The following is a 15769-nucleotide window of genomic DNA, read 5'->3' as shown; positions in this document are numbered from 1 at the left end:
AAGAAAACAAGAGGGGAAGGAGAAACTAAGTCTGTTAGGGCTGGAGATTTTCTAGGGGTTTTTTTCCTGGCTGGGGGGAAGTGTTTGTATCTTTGACTGAAGTAAGAGTAGCTTGAGTGGGGTATTCACTCCAGGTGAATGCCTGCCTCAGCTTGTTGGAGGGTCACATTCCTGAGCACAGTCAGTTTGTCTGCTGGTGTTGAATACAAGGGTGAAGGCCCGAGAGCATAGCCAACAGAGAATAGCCAACAGGGATAGCAAACAGGGCATTGGAGTTTTGCGGGGGGTTTAGCGGGAAGTGTGCGGGGGAGCCTGGAACAAGTCCGCTTGATCCCAAGGAGCCTCTTGCAGAAGCCATGCTAGTTTTCTTTCAGCGAGGCCTGACACTTTTATCCTCAATAGTGCTTTCCATCAGTTTACCCAGAACAGAGATCAAATTAACCAGCCTGTAATTTCCTGGATCCCCTGTTGGATCCCTTTTTTGAAAATTGGCTTTATATTAGCTGATTTCCAGTCATTTGTAACAGAGCCAGATTGAAGGGACAATTTAAATATTTTAGCTAGGACATCAAAAATTTCATATGGAAGTTATTTAAAAACTTTTGGGTGGTTGCCTCCCTGGCAGGTTTTCTGCTTAAAGAAGTTTTTGTTATTCCCCTTGATGCTTTTAGCTAAATGTTCCTCAGACTTCTCTTGCCAGAGTTTGTGTTCTTTTTTGTTCTCTTCATTTGGGCAGGCCTTCCAGTTTCGGGAGGAAGTCTTCTTCCCTTTTGACTTCCTTTACTGTATGTGTTAGCGATGCTGGCATCCTCCTGAACTTGATGCTACCTTTCCTTCTTTTTGGTATAATAAAAGATATTGGAGATAAGTTCTGAAGCTAAAATAGGAACCCGCTGGTAAAATGCCTTGCAGATGGTAATGCTAGAGATCGACTTCTCTGTAGGATCTTTGGATTGGAATCTGTTTAGATGGAGAAATGGATTTATTTTGTCTTAATATTTGTGTTGTAGGCAGATCAGTTATCCAAAGCACTGGAACCTTACGTTCGGGTTCAGAATCAAGGCTTGAATGCATTCTGGCCATTACTTAATTATGTGGAAGTGACTATTCCAGGATCAGACATTCTTCCAGAAGGCATCACGTTTGTGGACATTCCAGGGACAGGAGATTTTAACAGCACCCGGAATGAAATGTGGAAAAAGGTGAGGTTTTACTTCACTCTTGAAGGTGAGAAGAAAATGTTCCAAATCCTGGCACTGAAACAGAGTATATGCCTAGTTACCTGCCTCCAAAGAGCAATGTGAGGAACCCTGAAGAGCAAGATTTCTCCAAGTAGAAAAACTTTGTCTTGGCTTGGTTGCTGACAGCAAGTCTGTTTTTACTTGTAGCCCAGGCAATCTAGTTTGTATCCATTTTTACAGGTTTCCACCTGTAAAAATGGATAAATAGCACTTTGTTCAGAGCTGTATTGGGATGCAAAGTTTAAGGAAAGATGAGATATAAACAACTTTTAAAACAACCAACCCTAGGAAAGAATATAACAAGGCTGTAAGAAGAACAAGATGAATTTACTGCTGCTTCTGCTGCCCCCCTGCCAAAATCTGAGGACATAGAAAGAGGCTCCTGTTTCTCTTTCTCTATCTCCCTATAGTGTGCTCTCTCTCACCTTTAGGTAACCGACTGGGCAATCCTATACTGTAGCCATGTTGACAGTGACATCACCACTATGCTGGTATAACATTGGTGGGATCTTATACTTGCCTAGCAAAATACAGAAGAAGAAGACAAGAGCAATTAAAAACCAACCAACCAGGAAGTCACGACCCCACCAGCCATCCCCTCAGCACAATGGTGGCTGGTGGCTCCTGGGACTGGGGGGGGGGGATTGGGGGGTTCTGGGCAGGGCAGGTGATGGGCGGGGCCAGGGGTGGTGAGAGGTGGAGCCAAATGGAGAAATTCATAAATTCAATGCTGTTTATAAAAGCTCTAAAATAATCATGTAATTTTCAGAGTTCCATCAGAGTAGAACATAAGCTGGATAAAATAAATATCCAACTCTGTGCCATAACTACACCACCAAATCTTAAGCAGATCACATTAATCACCTCATACTGTCTCTCCTCTCCATAAACAGCCTCAATTAGAGATCCAAAAATAATAAGAACACGAAAGAAGAAACAACAATGCAAGGAATCATATTAAAATCTATAAGCTAAAACAGTATTATCTATAGGAATATCACTAAAAACAAACAAACAAAAAACACAAAGGAAATAACTACAGAAATGAATCTATCTAGTAAAATAAAAAAAAAATAAAAAAATGCATTTTGAACCTCCCATCTGGCTCCCCAGTTAGTCTTAGGAAAGAAGAAAATTACTTGTTAGGAAAAGACTGACCAGCAGAGACCTGAAGCTTAAATATTGCAAACGTAAAGCCATGACTGAATTCTCATCCCATACCAGGGGCGTAGCAAGGTTGGAGTGGGCCCAGAGACAAGATTTTAAAATGGGCCCCCCCCCACTCAAAGTCCAGGGCCTCCACACACCCCAGGCCCCCAAGGATTTAAGTCTGATATTCCAAAATAAGTATGCTGCCTGCAAATACATTTCACTGAATACACACACACACGTCACAGTATATAGTGATATACATTGAGCACTATACATTTGTATTACTTTTAATGCCTAGAACACACTAGAAAGATGAATGATTAAAATGGGCCCCTCGCTGCAGATTAGCAAAGGAGACTTTCAACCATGCAGGGTGAACCTATGTTTGTTTTCTCAGAATTCTGGACAAATGCAGTCAAGTTTGATTGCAGGAGGTTTTTCACACGAGGCTTTTAAAGCCCTTTAACACACCTCTCCTCCTCTGGAATGGAGGTGCTGCATTCACATGTTGGCCAGATTGACCCTGAAGTCCCTGCAAGTTATTGGGGAGCAGTTCACACACAAGAAAAATAAAATAAAAGCACCACACATGCTTCACAGTTCTCACTCAGACCTTCTGGGTTGCAAAACAACTTGAACAGAAGTGCATTTATAAATGAATGAATGAATAAATAAAATTAATAAAATACTGTTCCAGAAGTTTTTGCAATTTTCTGCCATGAAACAAGCCACTTATAGGACTTTTTAGATAGTTTTTTTTTAAGTCAGCAAATTTTCCAAGCTGTTTCAAAATAAATATTCAGAGACTTCTCGGTCCCTCCCCCCCCCCCCATATCCAAGCCCTATGGCAAGCAGATCCCTATATAGGGGGGGGGGGGCGGGAAAGGTAACCACAAAAAGGAGTTCACACTCTACCTGGCAAATGCTGGTCTGGGTTGAGCAGGGCAGCAAGGGGTCTTCTGCTGCAGAGAACACTCTGGCTGCCTCCTCCTTCCTGGCTGGCTTGGGCCCTACTGGAGTTCAGGCTTCACTGCGGCCTACACGGAGGAGGCCTCCGTGGAAGCCCCATTGCCCACCCGCCGATCAGCTGAGAGGCGGGAGAAAAGGAGCTCTTGGCAGCTGGGCTGCTGCTTCCATTGCCGGCCAGGAGAACAAGCTGGAGAGAGGAGGGCGAACAGGGCAAGCGGCTGAGGGGCCTTGGGGCTGGGCAGGGGGCAAGGGGGAGTCACGTGAGGTGCCTCTGGGGGGCCCCTCCAGGCAGTGGGGCCCCCAGACAACTGTCTCCCCTTGCCCGATTGTTGTTACGCTCCTGTCCCATACAACCCAAGTGCAAAACGCTTTGACAAATGTTCATGACTGGTATCCAAAACCTCTTATATATAAGAGAAATGAACAATAGTGAGGAATTTAAAAGAGGGGGAAAGAGAAGACGAAAGAAGAAAAAGTTAGTTTCAAAAGAAAAGAGATTTTATGAAATACTAATATGAAATCTGGGACTCTCAATCTTCTGAAAATCAGATAATTAACCCATGATTTAAAAAATAATAAATAAATAAAAATAAAGAAGAAGAAATAAAAACATTACCTTTTAGTATAAAAATTTCCCTCTTCACAGAATTTTTGGTAACAGCTGCTAAATTAACAGGGAATACATAAAGCCAAGTCTTCATGTTGGAAATAACGGATCACATGTACAAGACAAAAATATAACAGTAATTATAATAATAAACTAAGTGTATACATATATAAACTAATTTCCCTAGTCCTTATAATACTTTTGCAAATAATAACAGGGAATCCAATGCAGGTAAGAGATTAAAAAATCAGTTTTCAATAAAATCTATTCAACCTTATGATTTCAGCTGAAAAGTTCAACTATATGCCCTTAAACACAGATCTCCCTATTACCAATATCTTAAATTTGAGCCTGTGTGGTGAAGTGGTAAGAGTGTTGGACTAGGACCGGGGAGACCCGAGTTCAAATCCCCATTCAGCCATGATACTAGCTGGGTGACTCTGGGACAGTCACTTCTCTCTCAGCCTAACCTGCTTCACAGGGTTGTTGTGAGGAGAAAACTAAGTATGTAGTACACCTTTCTGGGCTCCTTGGAGGAACAGCAGGATATAAAATGTAAATAAATAAATAGATAAATAAATAAAATATTTCGTGAGAGGGAATAAAACTGAGTATGTTCACATTAAATAAGCAAAGTGATAGTAATAGCTAAAATAACAAACTGGGCATATATATGAATTGTTATATATCAGTTATAAACTAGATGTATACATTTATATCTTAAAGTGAATCAAGAAATTTTAAAAAAACTCATTAATGAAAAAAGAAAGATAATAAGGGCAATGAATTTACAAAGGAAGGAAAAGGAAAGAAAACCCTATTACTTAATTCCATGGTAATTCTCAATATCATTTACTTCCCGATATCAAAGCAAAATAATAAAGAACCCCAGAGTCTTTGGAATACCATCAAAGGGTCAACAAGAAAGCCTTAACAAATATCCCCAATAGAAAGATATCAAAACTCCGCAGGGAGACTAAACAGTGCTGGAACTAGACAAAGAGAAACTTGTGCGTGAGAAAATGTGTTATCAGGTTACATGTAGTGAACATTTCCCCCCCCTTAAACAGCTAAGAAAAGTCTTAGATCTTCTAATTATGATGATTCAAATTTCAAAATGTTGAATTTCGGGCCTAACTTCTAAGTAGGGTTTACAATGCCGAATGATGATTATGATTATATATAGCAGAAAAGTCTCTTCCAGGGGGGTTATCCAGAGTCCTCCAGACTTTCCCAAGGAGGGAGGGCCAAGCTCTGCAAGGATTCCGATCTTCATCTTGCTGATGAAAGATAGTTAGACCAAACGGGAGTGGAGACACCCGAGGAGATTAGTCGGGTGCTTCCTTCCAGAACTCCATCTTTGCTCTCTCTGCTGTCTAGTTTGTTCATTTTAATAATTTAACTTTGTTTCAAATTTTAAATTATTATGATGTTTTAACCTTTTTATTTGTTGTAATTTGTATTGTTTTATTGTAAACTGCCCAGAGACTTGAGTTTTGGGTGGTATACAAATATGTTAAATACATAAATAAAATAAAAATAAAATTCTCTGCTACCATCCTTTGGGATTGTCACCAGGAGGTTTTCCACACATGGCTCTGTGCCTCGGGGTATCTGAAGAGCGGTTTGAGGCATTTTAATTTGAGGGATTAAATGGACTATTTGCATAGCCATCAGCAACTCCATCAACACCTTCGGAGAAAGCAGAAGCTCCAGAGTTATTTCAAAAGCTGCTGGAAATAGAGATTTTTTTTTTACCCTGGGCATAACTTGGGCTAAGCCAGAATTCGCAGCCTCTATTCAGGGAGAATAAAAGTCTTGTCTATCCTGGTCTCTGGTAGCCCACAGAGAGGTCAGATTAAATTCAGCAAATATGTGCAATTAGGAGTAGATTCAAGGGGAAAGCCCTGTCTGTAAAACCTCCTGGCTATACGGTGTTGTTGAAACAGGCCCCTAGCTTGTTTGACCACACTTGGCAACTCAGCAGGGCCCAGCCTCAGAAGATGCCAATTTGAACTTCTCTGTGCTTAGTGCCTGATGAAATGATTTCCTCTTTTTAAAAACAGAGCATTGATAAATGTTCAGTCCTCTGGATTATTAGTGCTATGGAGCGTGTCGAAGGAGAGAGTGTGCAAGAAACATTGCTGGATGAAAGCATCAACGCTTATATAGGAGGGATCTGTACAGACATCGCCCTGGTGGTCACAAAGTCGGATGTGATGGACCTGGAAGAATACCAGAGGTACGACAGAAGTCTCAGGCCGGAGATCAGAATTCTTTTTCTGTATAGTTCTCCACCAAAATAGGAAAATAACTTCACGTTTGAATTCCTAAATCTCAGAATTATAATTTAATTATTTATAATTAGCCATCAAAGGCTCTTGAGTTAACTTAGCAGTCATAGGGAAAGGGAGCAGATTCATGTGTGGATTGGTAACTGGTTGAAACAGGGAAGGGATAAATGTACATTTCTCTAAATGGAGGGAAGTAGTGACCAGGGTCTCCAGGTGTCTGTACTGGATCATAAATGATCCAGAAGTTTGGGTAGGCAGCAAGGTGGCCAAATCTGTGGATGACACTAAACTATTAGGGGCAGTGAAATCCAGATGGTGAAGAGCAGGCCCCTCCTTAAGGGGTGGTGATTGGGGCAGTTGCACCAGGGCCCGCGTCTGGAGGCGCCCCGCGGTGGTGACAGCAGCAGCAGCGGCACACTCCTGGTTTCCTCCTCCACACTGCCAGGTTGCCACCACCGCCACCATCACCACTGCCCGCTCCTCCTCCCCAGCTGTGTTTCCTCCTCCTCCTGCTGCAGACCTCTACCAAAGATTTCAAAGTCTCATCGGAGACTGGAGGTGGCAGAGGAGGAGAAGAATATGGTGGTGGTGACGGCCAGCCAGCCGGAAGCAGCCTGTCGAAAAACAGGCTGCTTTGGGGTGTGCCACTCATTTGAGATGGAGTGGGGATCTGGAAGGAGTTCTCCCTCTCTCCAGTTCCTCCATACAGTGGAAGCTCTCTGCCTTAAGGTAATTCAGGGGAATCCCCCCCAACCCTCCCAGTTGCCCCATTCTGCCATGCAGGGACATTTTAATGTAAAGGGCGGACTTGCTTCTCATCCCCTGGCGCTCCCTGCAGCCGCTGCTCTGCAATCTTCACTGGCCCCCATCCTGCCGCTGCAGTGGCATTTAGAAGTAAAAAATCCTCCTCGCTGCGGTGGTGGGGTGGCAAGAGGCTTAATCTCTCACTGCCACCACCAGCAGCAGTTTTCAAAGTTTTAAAAAAAGAATTAAAAGTTTAACACAAAAGAAAAAACTTCTCCCCCATCCCAAGATCTGTCACTCCTTCAGGATTTGCCGCCATAGGCAATTGCCTCCATTGCCTCTGCAGTAACCCGCCTTTGTGCATCAGAGGTGCTGTGTGTGTGTATCTATGTATATCTTTATATAGAGGGAGGTGTGTGGGGTGGGAAGGAAAGGGGTGTATCAGAGGGAGGTTGGTAAATTTACCTACTGTAGGTGGATCTCGGCTGTGTGAAACTGTATGTTTGTGTCCAGGTTATACATAAAATCATAAATATTATTTAAAATATTATTTTTAAAAAATAATTTTTATTTATTTATTTAAATGTTAAGGTCCCCCCCTTAACATATTCTCCCCCCCCTCTCTCTCTCACACACACACATGGGGCCATCCCATGAAACTGACTGGCAGGAAATTTAGGACTGACAAAATTTCTATACTGCCTCATATGCAAATCTCTGGGTGGTCTTACACAATGTATAATTAATCTATGGAATTCTTTGCCACAGCATGTGGTGATGGCCAACAGTTTGGATGGCATTACATGGAGCCTAGACAGATTCAGGGAGGGCAGGGCTATCAATGGCTACTAGTCTTGATGGCTATAGGCTGGATCCAGGTTCAGATGCCGGATACCAGTTGCAGGGGAGCAACAACAGCAAGAGAGTGGACATACCCTCATCTCTTGCTTTTGTGAGCTCCAGAGGCATCTGGTGGGCTACCTTGGGAAACAGGATGTTGGACTAGATAGGTCTTGGGCCTGATTCAGTGGGGCTGCTTTTAGCCTACTTTCCAGTAGGCTTATGAGATCACCCGGAATTCCATGTTTCTATCTGTGACCGTGGGTGGATGGGTGTCCCATCCCTCCATCAACTTGGAAATGCCTGGACCAATATGAACCAAATTGGGTACAGTTGTAGGGACACATAGGGAGATCTCAGTGGCATAGTTTGTGATGCTGTCATCCACCCCAGTTCAAGATGGCAGATGTGTATATGTTTGAGGTGCAAGTGGGCTAACTTGTGAACCACTCGACCAATCTCAACCAAATTTGCTACAGTTGTAGGGACACCTAGGGAGACCTCAATGACATAGTTTGTAATGATGTCATCCACTCAAATCCAAGATTGCAGATGTGTGAATATTTGAAGTGTAAGACGGCTAACTTGTGTACAAATTTGAACCAAATTTGGTACAGTTGTAGTGAGCAACACAGGGACACCTCAATGGCATGGTTTGTGATGATGCACAAGACAACCCCAAAGAACCCACCACTATCTAACAATTTATATACTTAAGTGTTAAAAAAAGATATGCATGAAAGGTTAAAAAAAAGCTATCAAAGCTATGAATAGTGGGGATATACATTACTTCTAAAAACCATGGGATGAAAAAACAGTATAGAACAATATTTAATGAACATTATCTTATATCCCATAAATATAGACAATATATGTAAAATAGTAAAAGCACAAAAGAGACATGTATATAAAACCACAGACTTGTAGAACAACAATTTACAATCAGCTTCACTGCCAAAGTCCCCACAATGTATATACAAAAAATATCACGACTTGCGAATCAGTTCTTCATGAATCAAACTTCCTAGTGGCTAGAAGTCCAATATGAATTACAGGAAAGTCCAGTACTTAAATTAGATGAGCACATGGAATTCAAATCCTATGGGACATTGACATCCTTCACCAGCCACATATGGGGAATATCCTCCCCTTTTTCTCCAATGGGGAATATCCTTCCTTTTTTCTCCAAACACATTATGGCCTATAATAGGCCTTCCTCAGTGGCACAATTACAGGAATCTCTATAGTCCCCAAGCAGCAGCGATCCTCTCACATGGAGCCAGGTGTTTAATTTGCAACCAAGAAGATTCCAAACTATCTTTAAAAACAAATAATACATTTCTCATGGCTTGTGATGATGTCATCCACCCCAGTTCATGATGGTGGACACATTAACATTTGAGGCTCAATTGGGCTAACTTGTGAACTGCCTAACCGATCTGAACCAAATTTGCTACAGGTGTAGGTACACATAGGGATGGCTCAAGGGCATAGTTTGTAATGATGTCACCCACCCTGATTCAAGATGGCGGACACAACATCTTGAGGTGCAAGTGGGAACTGATTTAGACCAAATTTGCTACAGATGTAGGTACACATAGGGACGGCTCAAGGGCATAGTTTGTAATGATGTCATCCTGGGGTGATGAATTCAAGATGACGGATGCATGAACATTTGAGGCGCAAGTGGGCTAACTTATGAATTGCCTAAGCAATTTGGACCAAATTTAGTCCAGTTGTAAGGATAGTGAAAGGAAAGTAGGCAGATTAGTTCTTACTATAACAACTTATGTTCTTGTAATTGAAATTTGTAAATTCACATTTGTGTGAATTTGATTTTCTACTCTAATTTGAGTTCTTATAAGGGGCTTAGACAAATTTGTGGAGGACAAGTCTATCAATGGCTACTAGTCTGCTGGCTATAGGCAACAGGTGGGTCACTGTGAGGATGCTGGACTAGATAGGTCTTGGGCCTGATCCAGCAGAGCTGTTCTTACATATATTTGATAATTATAAAACAGGACTAGTGTTCTGAAGCCCGTTATAATAATGGGCGCTAGCCTTTTCCTCTCCCCTTTACTGTTTTTTTTTTTAAATGCAGCCTCCGCCGCTGCCTCCGAAGTCCCACCCTCCCTCCCTCCCAGCTTCCGAAACCACCTTACCCTGTCCCGTTACAGTTGAGCAAAGAAAGTCCTAAACTGAGGAGGGAGAGAGGAGCTCTCAAGCAGTGCTCCTCCCTCTGCAAAGGCTCTGCCCGAACTGGCGCTTGGGACTGAAAGGACGCCTCTTGCGTCCTTTCGGCCCCAAGCGCCGGTTCGGGCAGAGCCTTTGCAGAGGGAGGAGCACTGCTTGAGAGCTCCTCTCTCCCTCCTCAATTTAGGACTTTCTTTGCTCAACTGTAACGGGACAGGGTAAGGTGGTTTCGGAAGCTGGGAGGGAGGGAGGGTGGGACTTCGGAGGCAGCAGCGGAGGCTGTATTTTTGCTTTCTGTTTTCTTCGGCCTTCGCTCGGCCCCCGGTCCCGGCCTCCGTCTCCCTGCGGCGGTCTGGGCCTCTGCCGCCATTCCCCCTCCCGCCACCCACCGCGGCCCATGTCTCCGGCCGGGGCGGCCACCCAGGGCTCCGGCAGGCCCGCCACCCACCGCCGCCGCGGCTCCAGCGGGCCCGCCACCCGCCGCCCGCAGCTCCGGCCGGGTCCTCCGCTCCCTGGGGCCTCTCCCTTGTCGCCGCGGGTGTCCTCTGGGCAAGGCGGCGGCGGCCAGTGTTCGCCGGCGCCGCTCACCCTGCTTCTTCGGGGCGGCCGCTTCTGGCCGCCCAAGATGGCCACCGGGTGCCGGCCGTCGTGTCTCCCTTGCCCTGTTCTGCGCATGCGCTCCGCGCATGCGCAGAACAGGCCAGGGAGGCACGGACACACGCTTGGTGTCCGTCCACGGACGGACACCAAGCGTTTTATTAGAGAGGATAATGATAAAAACACTGCAGCTCCATGTTAGCACACACTTGTTCTGAAAATCAGATTGAACCCTAGCAAGCCCATGCTCTAAAACCCTACCTCAGCTGGCTTTTAAAGAAATCAATTACCAGCCTTTGGGATGTCATAGTCCACTGACTGGCTGATTCTTGAGGTTCCAAAGAATAATGATGCTCTATTGAAACTAATTTGTATATATCTCTCTCTCTTTTCCAGGGAAAGAGTAAAACAAGACGTAAGTGTTCAGAAAACTTATACAGTACTCTGGATTTAAACTATTTCAAGCTAAAAATCTGTGGGGTTTTTTGTTTTCAAGTATGAAATGTGTGGTATTGTATATAGAACTGAAATGACTTCTATTGACTATTGACTGGTCAATTCATGATAAACATGATTCATTCCTGGTCCATTCTTGATAAACATAATGAGGCTGTTCACACAAGACACTTTAGGCTTGGACAGCCCTACTGGTTCGGGCTGCTTGTGTGAAGCACCAGGATCGGGGCCAATCCCAGCACGACCTCTCCTGGTAGACCTCGTTTTTGACCTGGGTTTTCATCTGGGTTAAAGGGCACAAGCGTGCCCTTTCCCCCAGGTCTGGGGTTGTGTGTCTGCTTGGGCTGCAGGCAGCAGGCACACAGTGGTGTGGGTGCACAGGACCACACTGATCTGGGAGAAAGGGAGGTGCTAACATCATCATTATTATTATTATTATTATTATTATTATTATTATTATTATTAATTTGATTTCTATACCGCCCTTCCAAAAATGGCTCAGGGTGGTTTACAAAGAGAAATAACAAACAAATAAGATGGCTCTTAACCTGCCTTCCCCCCTCCTGCCCTCCCCGGCACTCTCAGAGGCTGTGTGAACAACCTCAGTGATTGACCTCTAGACTAACACTGTAGTTGTGCAAACATGTTGCACTGGCGTAAGGATGTTGTGCTAGCCAGATGCGTTAAGTCAGGGGCCTGTGTTACAGCCTAATTTGCACTTGTGCAACAAGAAACCTCTTCCTCATGAGTTTCACAGGGAACTATTGCTTCAATTAGACACAGACCAGGGTACTTCCCAGCGACTGTTTTTTCAAATATTCTTCGCCTAGGTAAAGGTAAAGTGTGCCGTCAAGTTGATTTTTACTCCTGGCGCCCACAGAGCCCTGTGGTTTTCTTTAGTAGAATACAGGAGGGGTTGACCATTGCCTCCTCCCATGCTTTATGAGATGATGCCTTTCGGCATCTTCCTATATCACTGCTGCCCGATATAGTACCAGCGGGGATTGGAACTGGCAACTTTCTGCTTGTTAGTCAAGCATTTCCCCGCTGCGCCACTTAAGGAGAGGATGAGAATTCTTAAGAGAACTGGTTTCCAATCCACAAATTCTCATTTCATGACTAGTCAGGGATAATTCACATATCCATCGATGGCTCCTTGAAGGAATAGATAACAGAGGAAGCAGGCCTCCAGAATAAAAAGCATACTTGCTGGGGGTGGGTGGGTGGGTGAGTGGGAGATAAACTGAGGCTTATTCTTTAAATAAAAAAGGAGACATAAGTGGTTGATAGATTCTATTTATAATGTTGTAACCAAATTTATGAACAGAATCACATTTTCAGGAGCAGAGAAGGAAAGTCCCTCACTGTCTGGTCTTCCGATTCAAATCAAATCATTCGATTTCAAATCAAATCATGTGATTCGATTTGTACCCGAATCTAGCCACTGGACCACAGGGGTGATTTGTTTTGTCTCCAGATCACCAAATCAGCTAGATTCGGGTACAAATCGATTTGTACCTGAATCAATTTGCACATCCCTACCACTAAGTCCAGGAGGATGCCAGCATGGCTAACACGAAACGTCAAGGAAGCCATAAAAGGGAAGAAGACTTCCTTCCGAAATTGGAAGGCCTGCCCAAATGTGGAGAATAGAAAGGAACACAAACTCTGGGAAAAGAAATGCAAGGTGACAATAAGGGAGGCAAAAAGAAAGTTTGAGGAACATTTAGCTAAAAGCATCAAGGGGGAAACAAAAACTACTTTAAAAACATCAGATGCAGGAAACCTGCCAGGGAAGCCGTTGGACTGTTAGATAATGAAGGAGTGAAAGGGATGATTAAGGAGGATATGGAGGTTGCAGAGAAGTTAAATGAGTTATTTGCATCTGTCTTCATGGCAGAGGATACTGAGCATATACCTGTTCCTGAAACAGGCTTTTTAGGGATAGAGGCTAAAGAACTGAGTCAGATAGAAGTGACAAGAGTTGATGTTCTAAACTATCTGGAAAAACTGAGAACTAGCAAATCGCCAGGGCTGAATGGGATCCATCCAAGAGTCCTCAAAGAACTCAAATGTGAAATTTCCGATCTCCTTGCAATCAGGCTCTGTACCAGAAGACTGGAAAGTAGCCAATGTAAAACCGATTTTGAAAAAGGGATCCAGGGGCGATCTGGGAAATTACAGGCCAGTTAGCTTAACGTCCATTCCAGGCAAATTGATGGAAAGTATCCTCAAGGATAAAGTTGTAAAGCACATAGAAGAACAGGCTCTTCTGGGAGAGAACCAGCATGGCCTCTGCAAAGGTAAATCTTGCCTCACAAACCTTTTGTAGTTCTTTGAGAGTGTCAACAAGTGTGTGGATCAAGGTGATCCAGTTGACATAGTATACCTGGACTTCCAAAAAGCTTTTGACAAAGTTCCTCGTCAAAGACTCCTGAGGAAACTTAGCAGTCATGGGATAAGGGGACAAGTACATGTGTGGATTGCTAACTGGTTGAAGGACAGGAAACAGAGGGTAGGGGTATGCACGAATTGATTTTTTTGTTTCAATTGTACCTAAATTGAAACACCCCCAATTTGTTTTGGGTCCGAATCTGACCCCCCCTGAATCACCCCATATTCTATTTGGTCCTGAATTTTCTGAATCCGAATCTGAATTGATTCAGATCAAATAAAGGGTCCCGGGGTCAAAAGAGTGGATGGAGGTGGTAGAGTCCAATGGGTGGAAACTACCACCCAGATTTCAAAGAAATTGGGCAAAAGGATGATATTTTAATAAATTTCTGAAGTTTACATGTCTTTAAGATTTTCCCCATAGGGAATAATGGGGATTCCAGCAAACTTATAGCTTCACTTTGTGGGCACCAGGGTGTCCCAGAGTGAGGTGTAGTGGGTGATAGTGCCCAATGGGTGCAAGGAAGCTACCACACAGATTTCAATGGAATTTGGCAAAGGGCTGATTTTTAAATGATTTTTTAATTTTACGGGTCTTTAAGATTGTTACTATAGGGAATAATGGGGATTTCAGCAGCCTTAGTTAGAACTCCCCAAGGGGGTGTCACCAGGGTGGCCCAGGGTGGGTTGTAGTGGGTGGTAGTGTCCAATGGGTGCAAGGAAGCTACCATCCAGATTTCAGAGTGATTGGGCAAAGGGCTGATTTTTAAAGAATTTTTGAAGTTTGACCATCTTTTCGGCAGATTCGGGGCAGAAAGGGGGTTTCAGGGGCAGAACAGTGTGTCAGGTGGTAGTGCCCCAATGGGTGCCTGCCACCACCCATATTTCAAAGGAATTGGGCAAACGGCTGATTTTTAAAGAATTTCTGAAGTTTGTGCATCTTTAAGCTTTGCCCCCATAGGGAATAATGAGGGTTTCAGCAGCCCTATAACTCCACTTGGTGGGCACCAGGGTAGCCTAGAGTGAGTGGTTGCATAGTGCACATAGGGTGCCAACCGCCTCCATACCCACAAGCCCATGGGATACTGGGTATTGTTGTTTCTGAGGTATTCTAAGTGTAGGTTCTCTGTTAGCAAATTAGAGTGGATTCATTTTCACTGACAAACCATGAATCCACTCTAATTTGCTTTAAGAGGCTGGTGGGGAAGTGGGAACCTGCACATGCACACACATCCCGGCGGCCTACAGGAAGCCCCCCGAAGGGGCTAGAGGTATTTTTAAATTCTTAATTTTTTTTAATTGCGAAACACCCCCCGCCATACTGGACCGGACTGAGGGGTGTGGTTCGATGGGGGCCGGACCGAACTAAAAAAGGACATTGTAGAACGGGAAAAGGTGCAGAACAGGGCAAACAAGGTGATCAGGGGCCTAGAGCACCTTCATATCAGCTGTCGGTGACTGACCAGGAGAGGGATCTTGGGGTCGTGGTGGACAGCTTGTTGAAAGTGTCGAGTCAATGTGCAGCAGCTGTGAAAAAGGCCAATTCCATGCTAGGGATCATTAGGAAGGGGACTGAAAATAAAACGGCTAATATTATAATGCCCTTATACAAAGCTAGAGTGCAGGCCTGGAGTACTGTGTACAATCCTGGTCACCGCATCTTAAAAAGGACATTGTAGAACTGGAAAAGGTGCAGAAGAGGGCAACCAAGATGATCAGGGGCCTGGAGCACCTTCCGTAGAGGCAAGGCTACAGCATCTGGGGCTTTTTAGTTTAGAAAAAAGATGACTGCAGGGAGACATGATAGAGGTCTATAAACTCATGCGTGGCGTGGAGAAAGTGGATAGAGATAAATTCTTCTCCCTCTCACATAACACTAGAACCAGGGATCAGCCCATTAAACTGATTGCCAGGAAATCCAGGACCAGCAAACCAAAATACTTTTTCACACAATGCATTATCAGCTTGTGGAATTCTCTGCCACAAGATGTGACAGCCAACAACATGGCTTTAAGAGGGTTTTGGGAGTAACAGCAGGAGAGAGGTCATACTCGCAACTCCAGCCTGCAGGCTTCCAGTGGCATCTGGTGAGCCACTGTGTGAAACAGGATCCTGGACTAGATGGGCTTTCTTGGGCCTGATCCAGAAGGGCTGTTCTTATGTTCTTATGTGTGGCAGCCTCCAAAATGCCCACCACCAACAAAGAGAGGCCTGTAATGGGCGCAAAAAAGTCCCAAATGGGTCTAAAATGGCCCGTAATGGGCTGTAAATGACCGGTGGGT

General features: G+C 44.2%; 1 protein-coding gene across 4 annotated transcripts in view; it reads left to right on the top strand.

Annotated features, from left to right (window-relative positions):
- The window catches only part of LOC128324917 (nuclear GTPase SLIP-GC-like), a 130850-nt gene that overhangs the window by 69037 nt on the left and 46044 nt on the right, over positions 1-15769 (top strand). For all 4 annotated transcript variants that reach the window (XM_053250113.1, XM_053250131.1, XM_053250121.1 and 1 more), the window contains exons 9-11: positions 1011-1202; positions 6036-6211; positions 11034-11052. In XM_053250113.1, the coding sequence (XP_053106088.1) occupies positions 1011-1202; positions 6036-6211; positions 11034-11052 (387 nt within the window). The remainder of the gene's footprint in view (positions 1-1010; positions 1203-6035; positions 6212-11033; positions 11053-15769) is intronic.

Source organism: Hemicordylus capensis, chromosome 1 (genome assembly GCF_027244095.1).
Source record: "Hemicordylus capensis ecotype Gifberg chromosome 1, rHemCap1.1.pri, whole genome shotgun sequence".
NCBI classification, from domain to species: Eukaryota; Metazoa; Chordata; class Lepidosauria; order Squamata; family Cordylidae; genus Hemicordylus; species Hemicordylus capensis.
The sequence above is the reverse complement of the archived record's forward strand: the minus strand, read 5'-3'. Positions and strand labels throughout refer to the sequence as shown.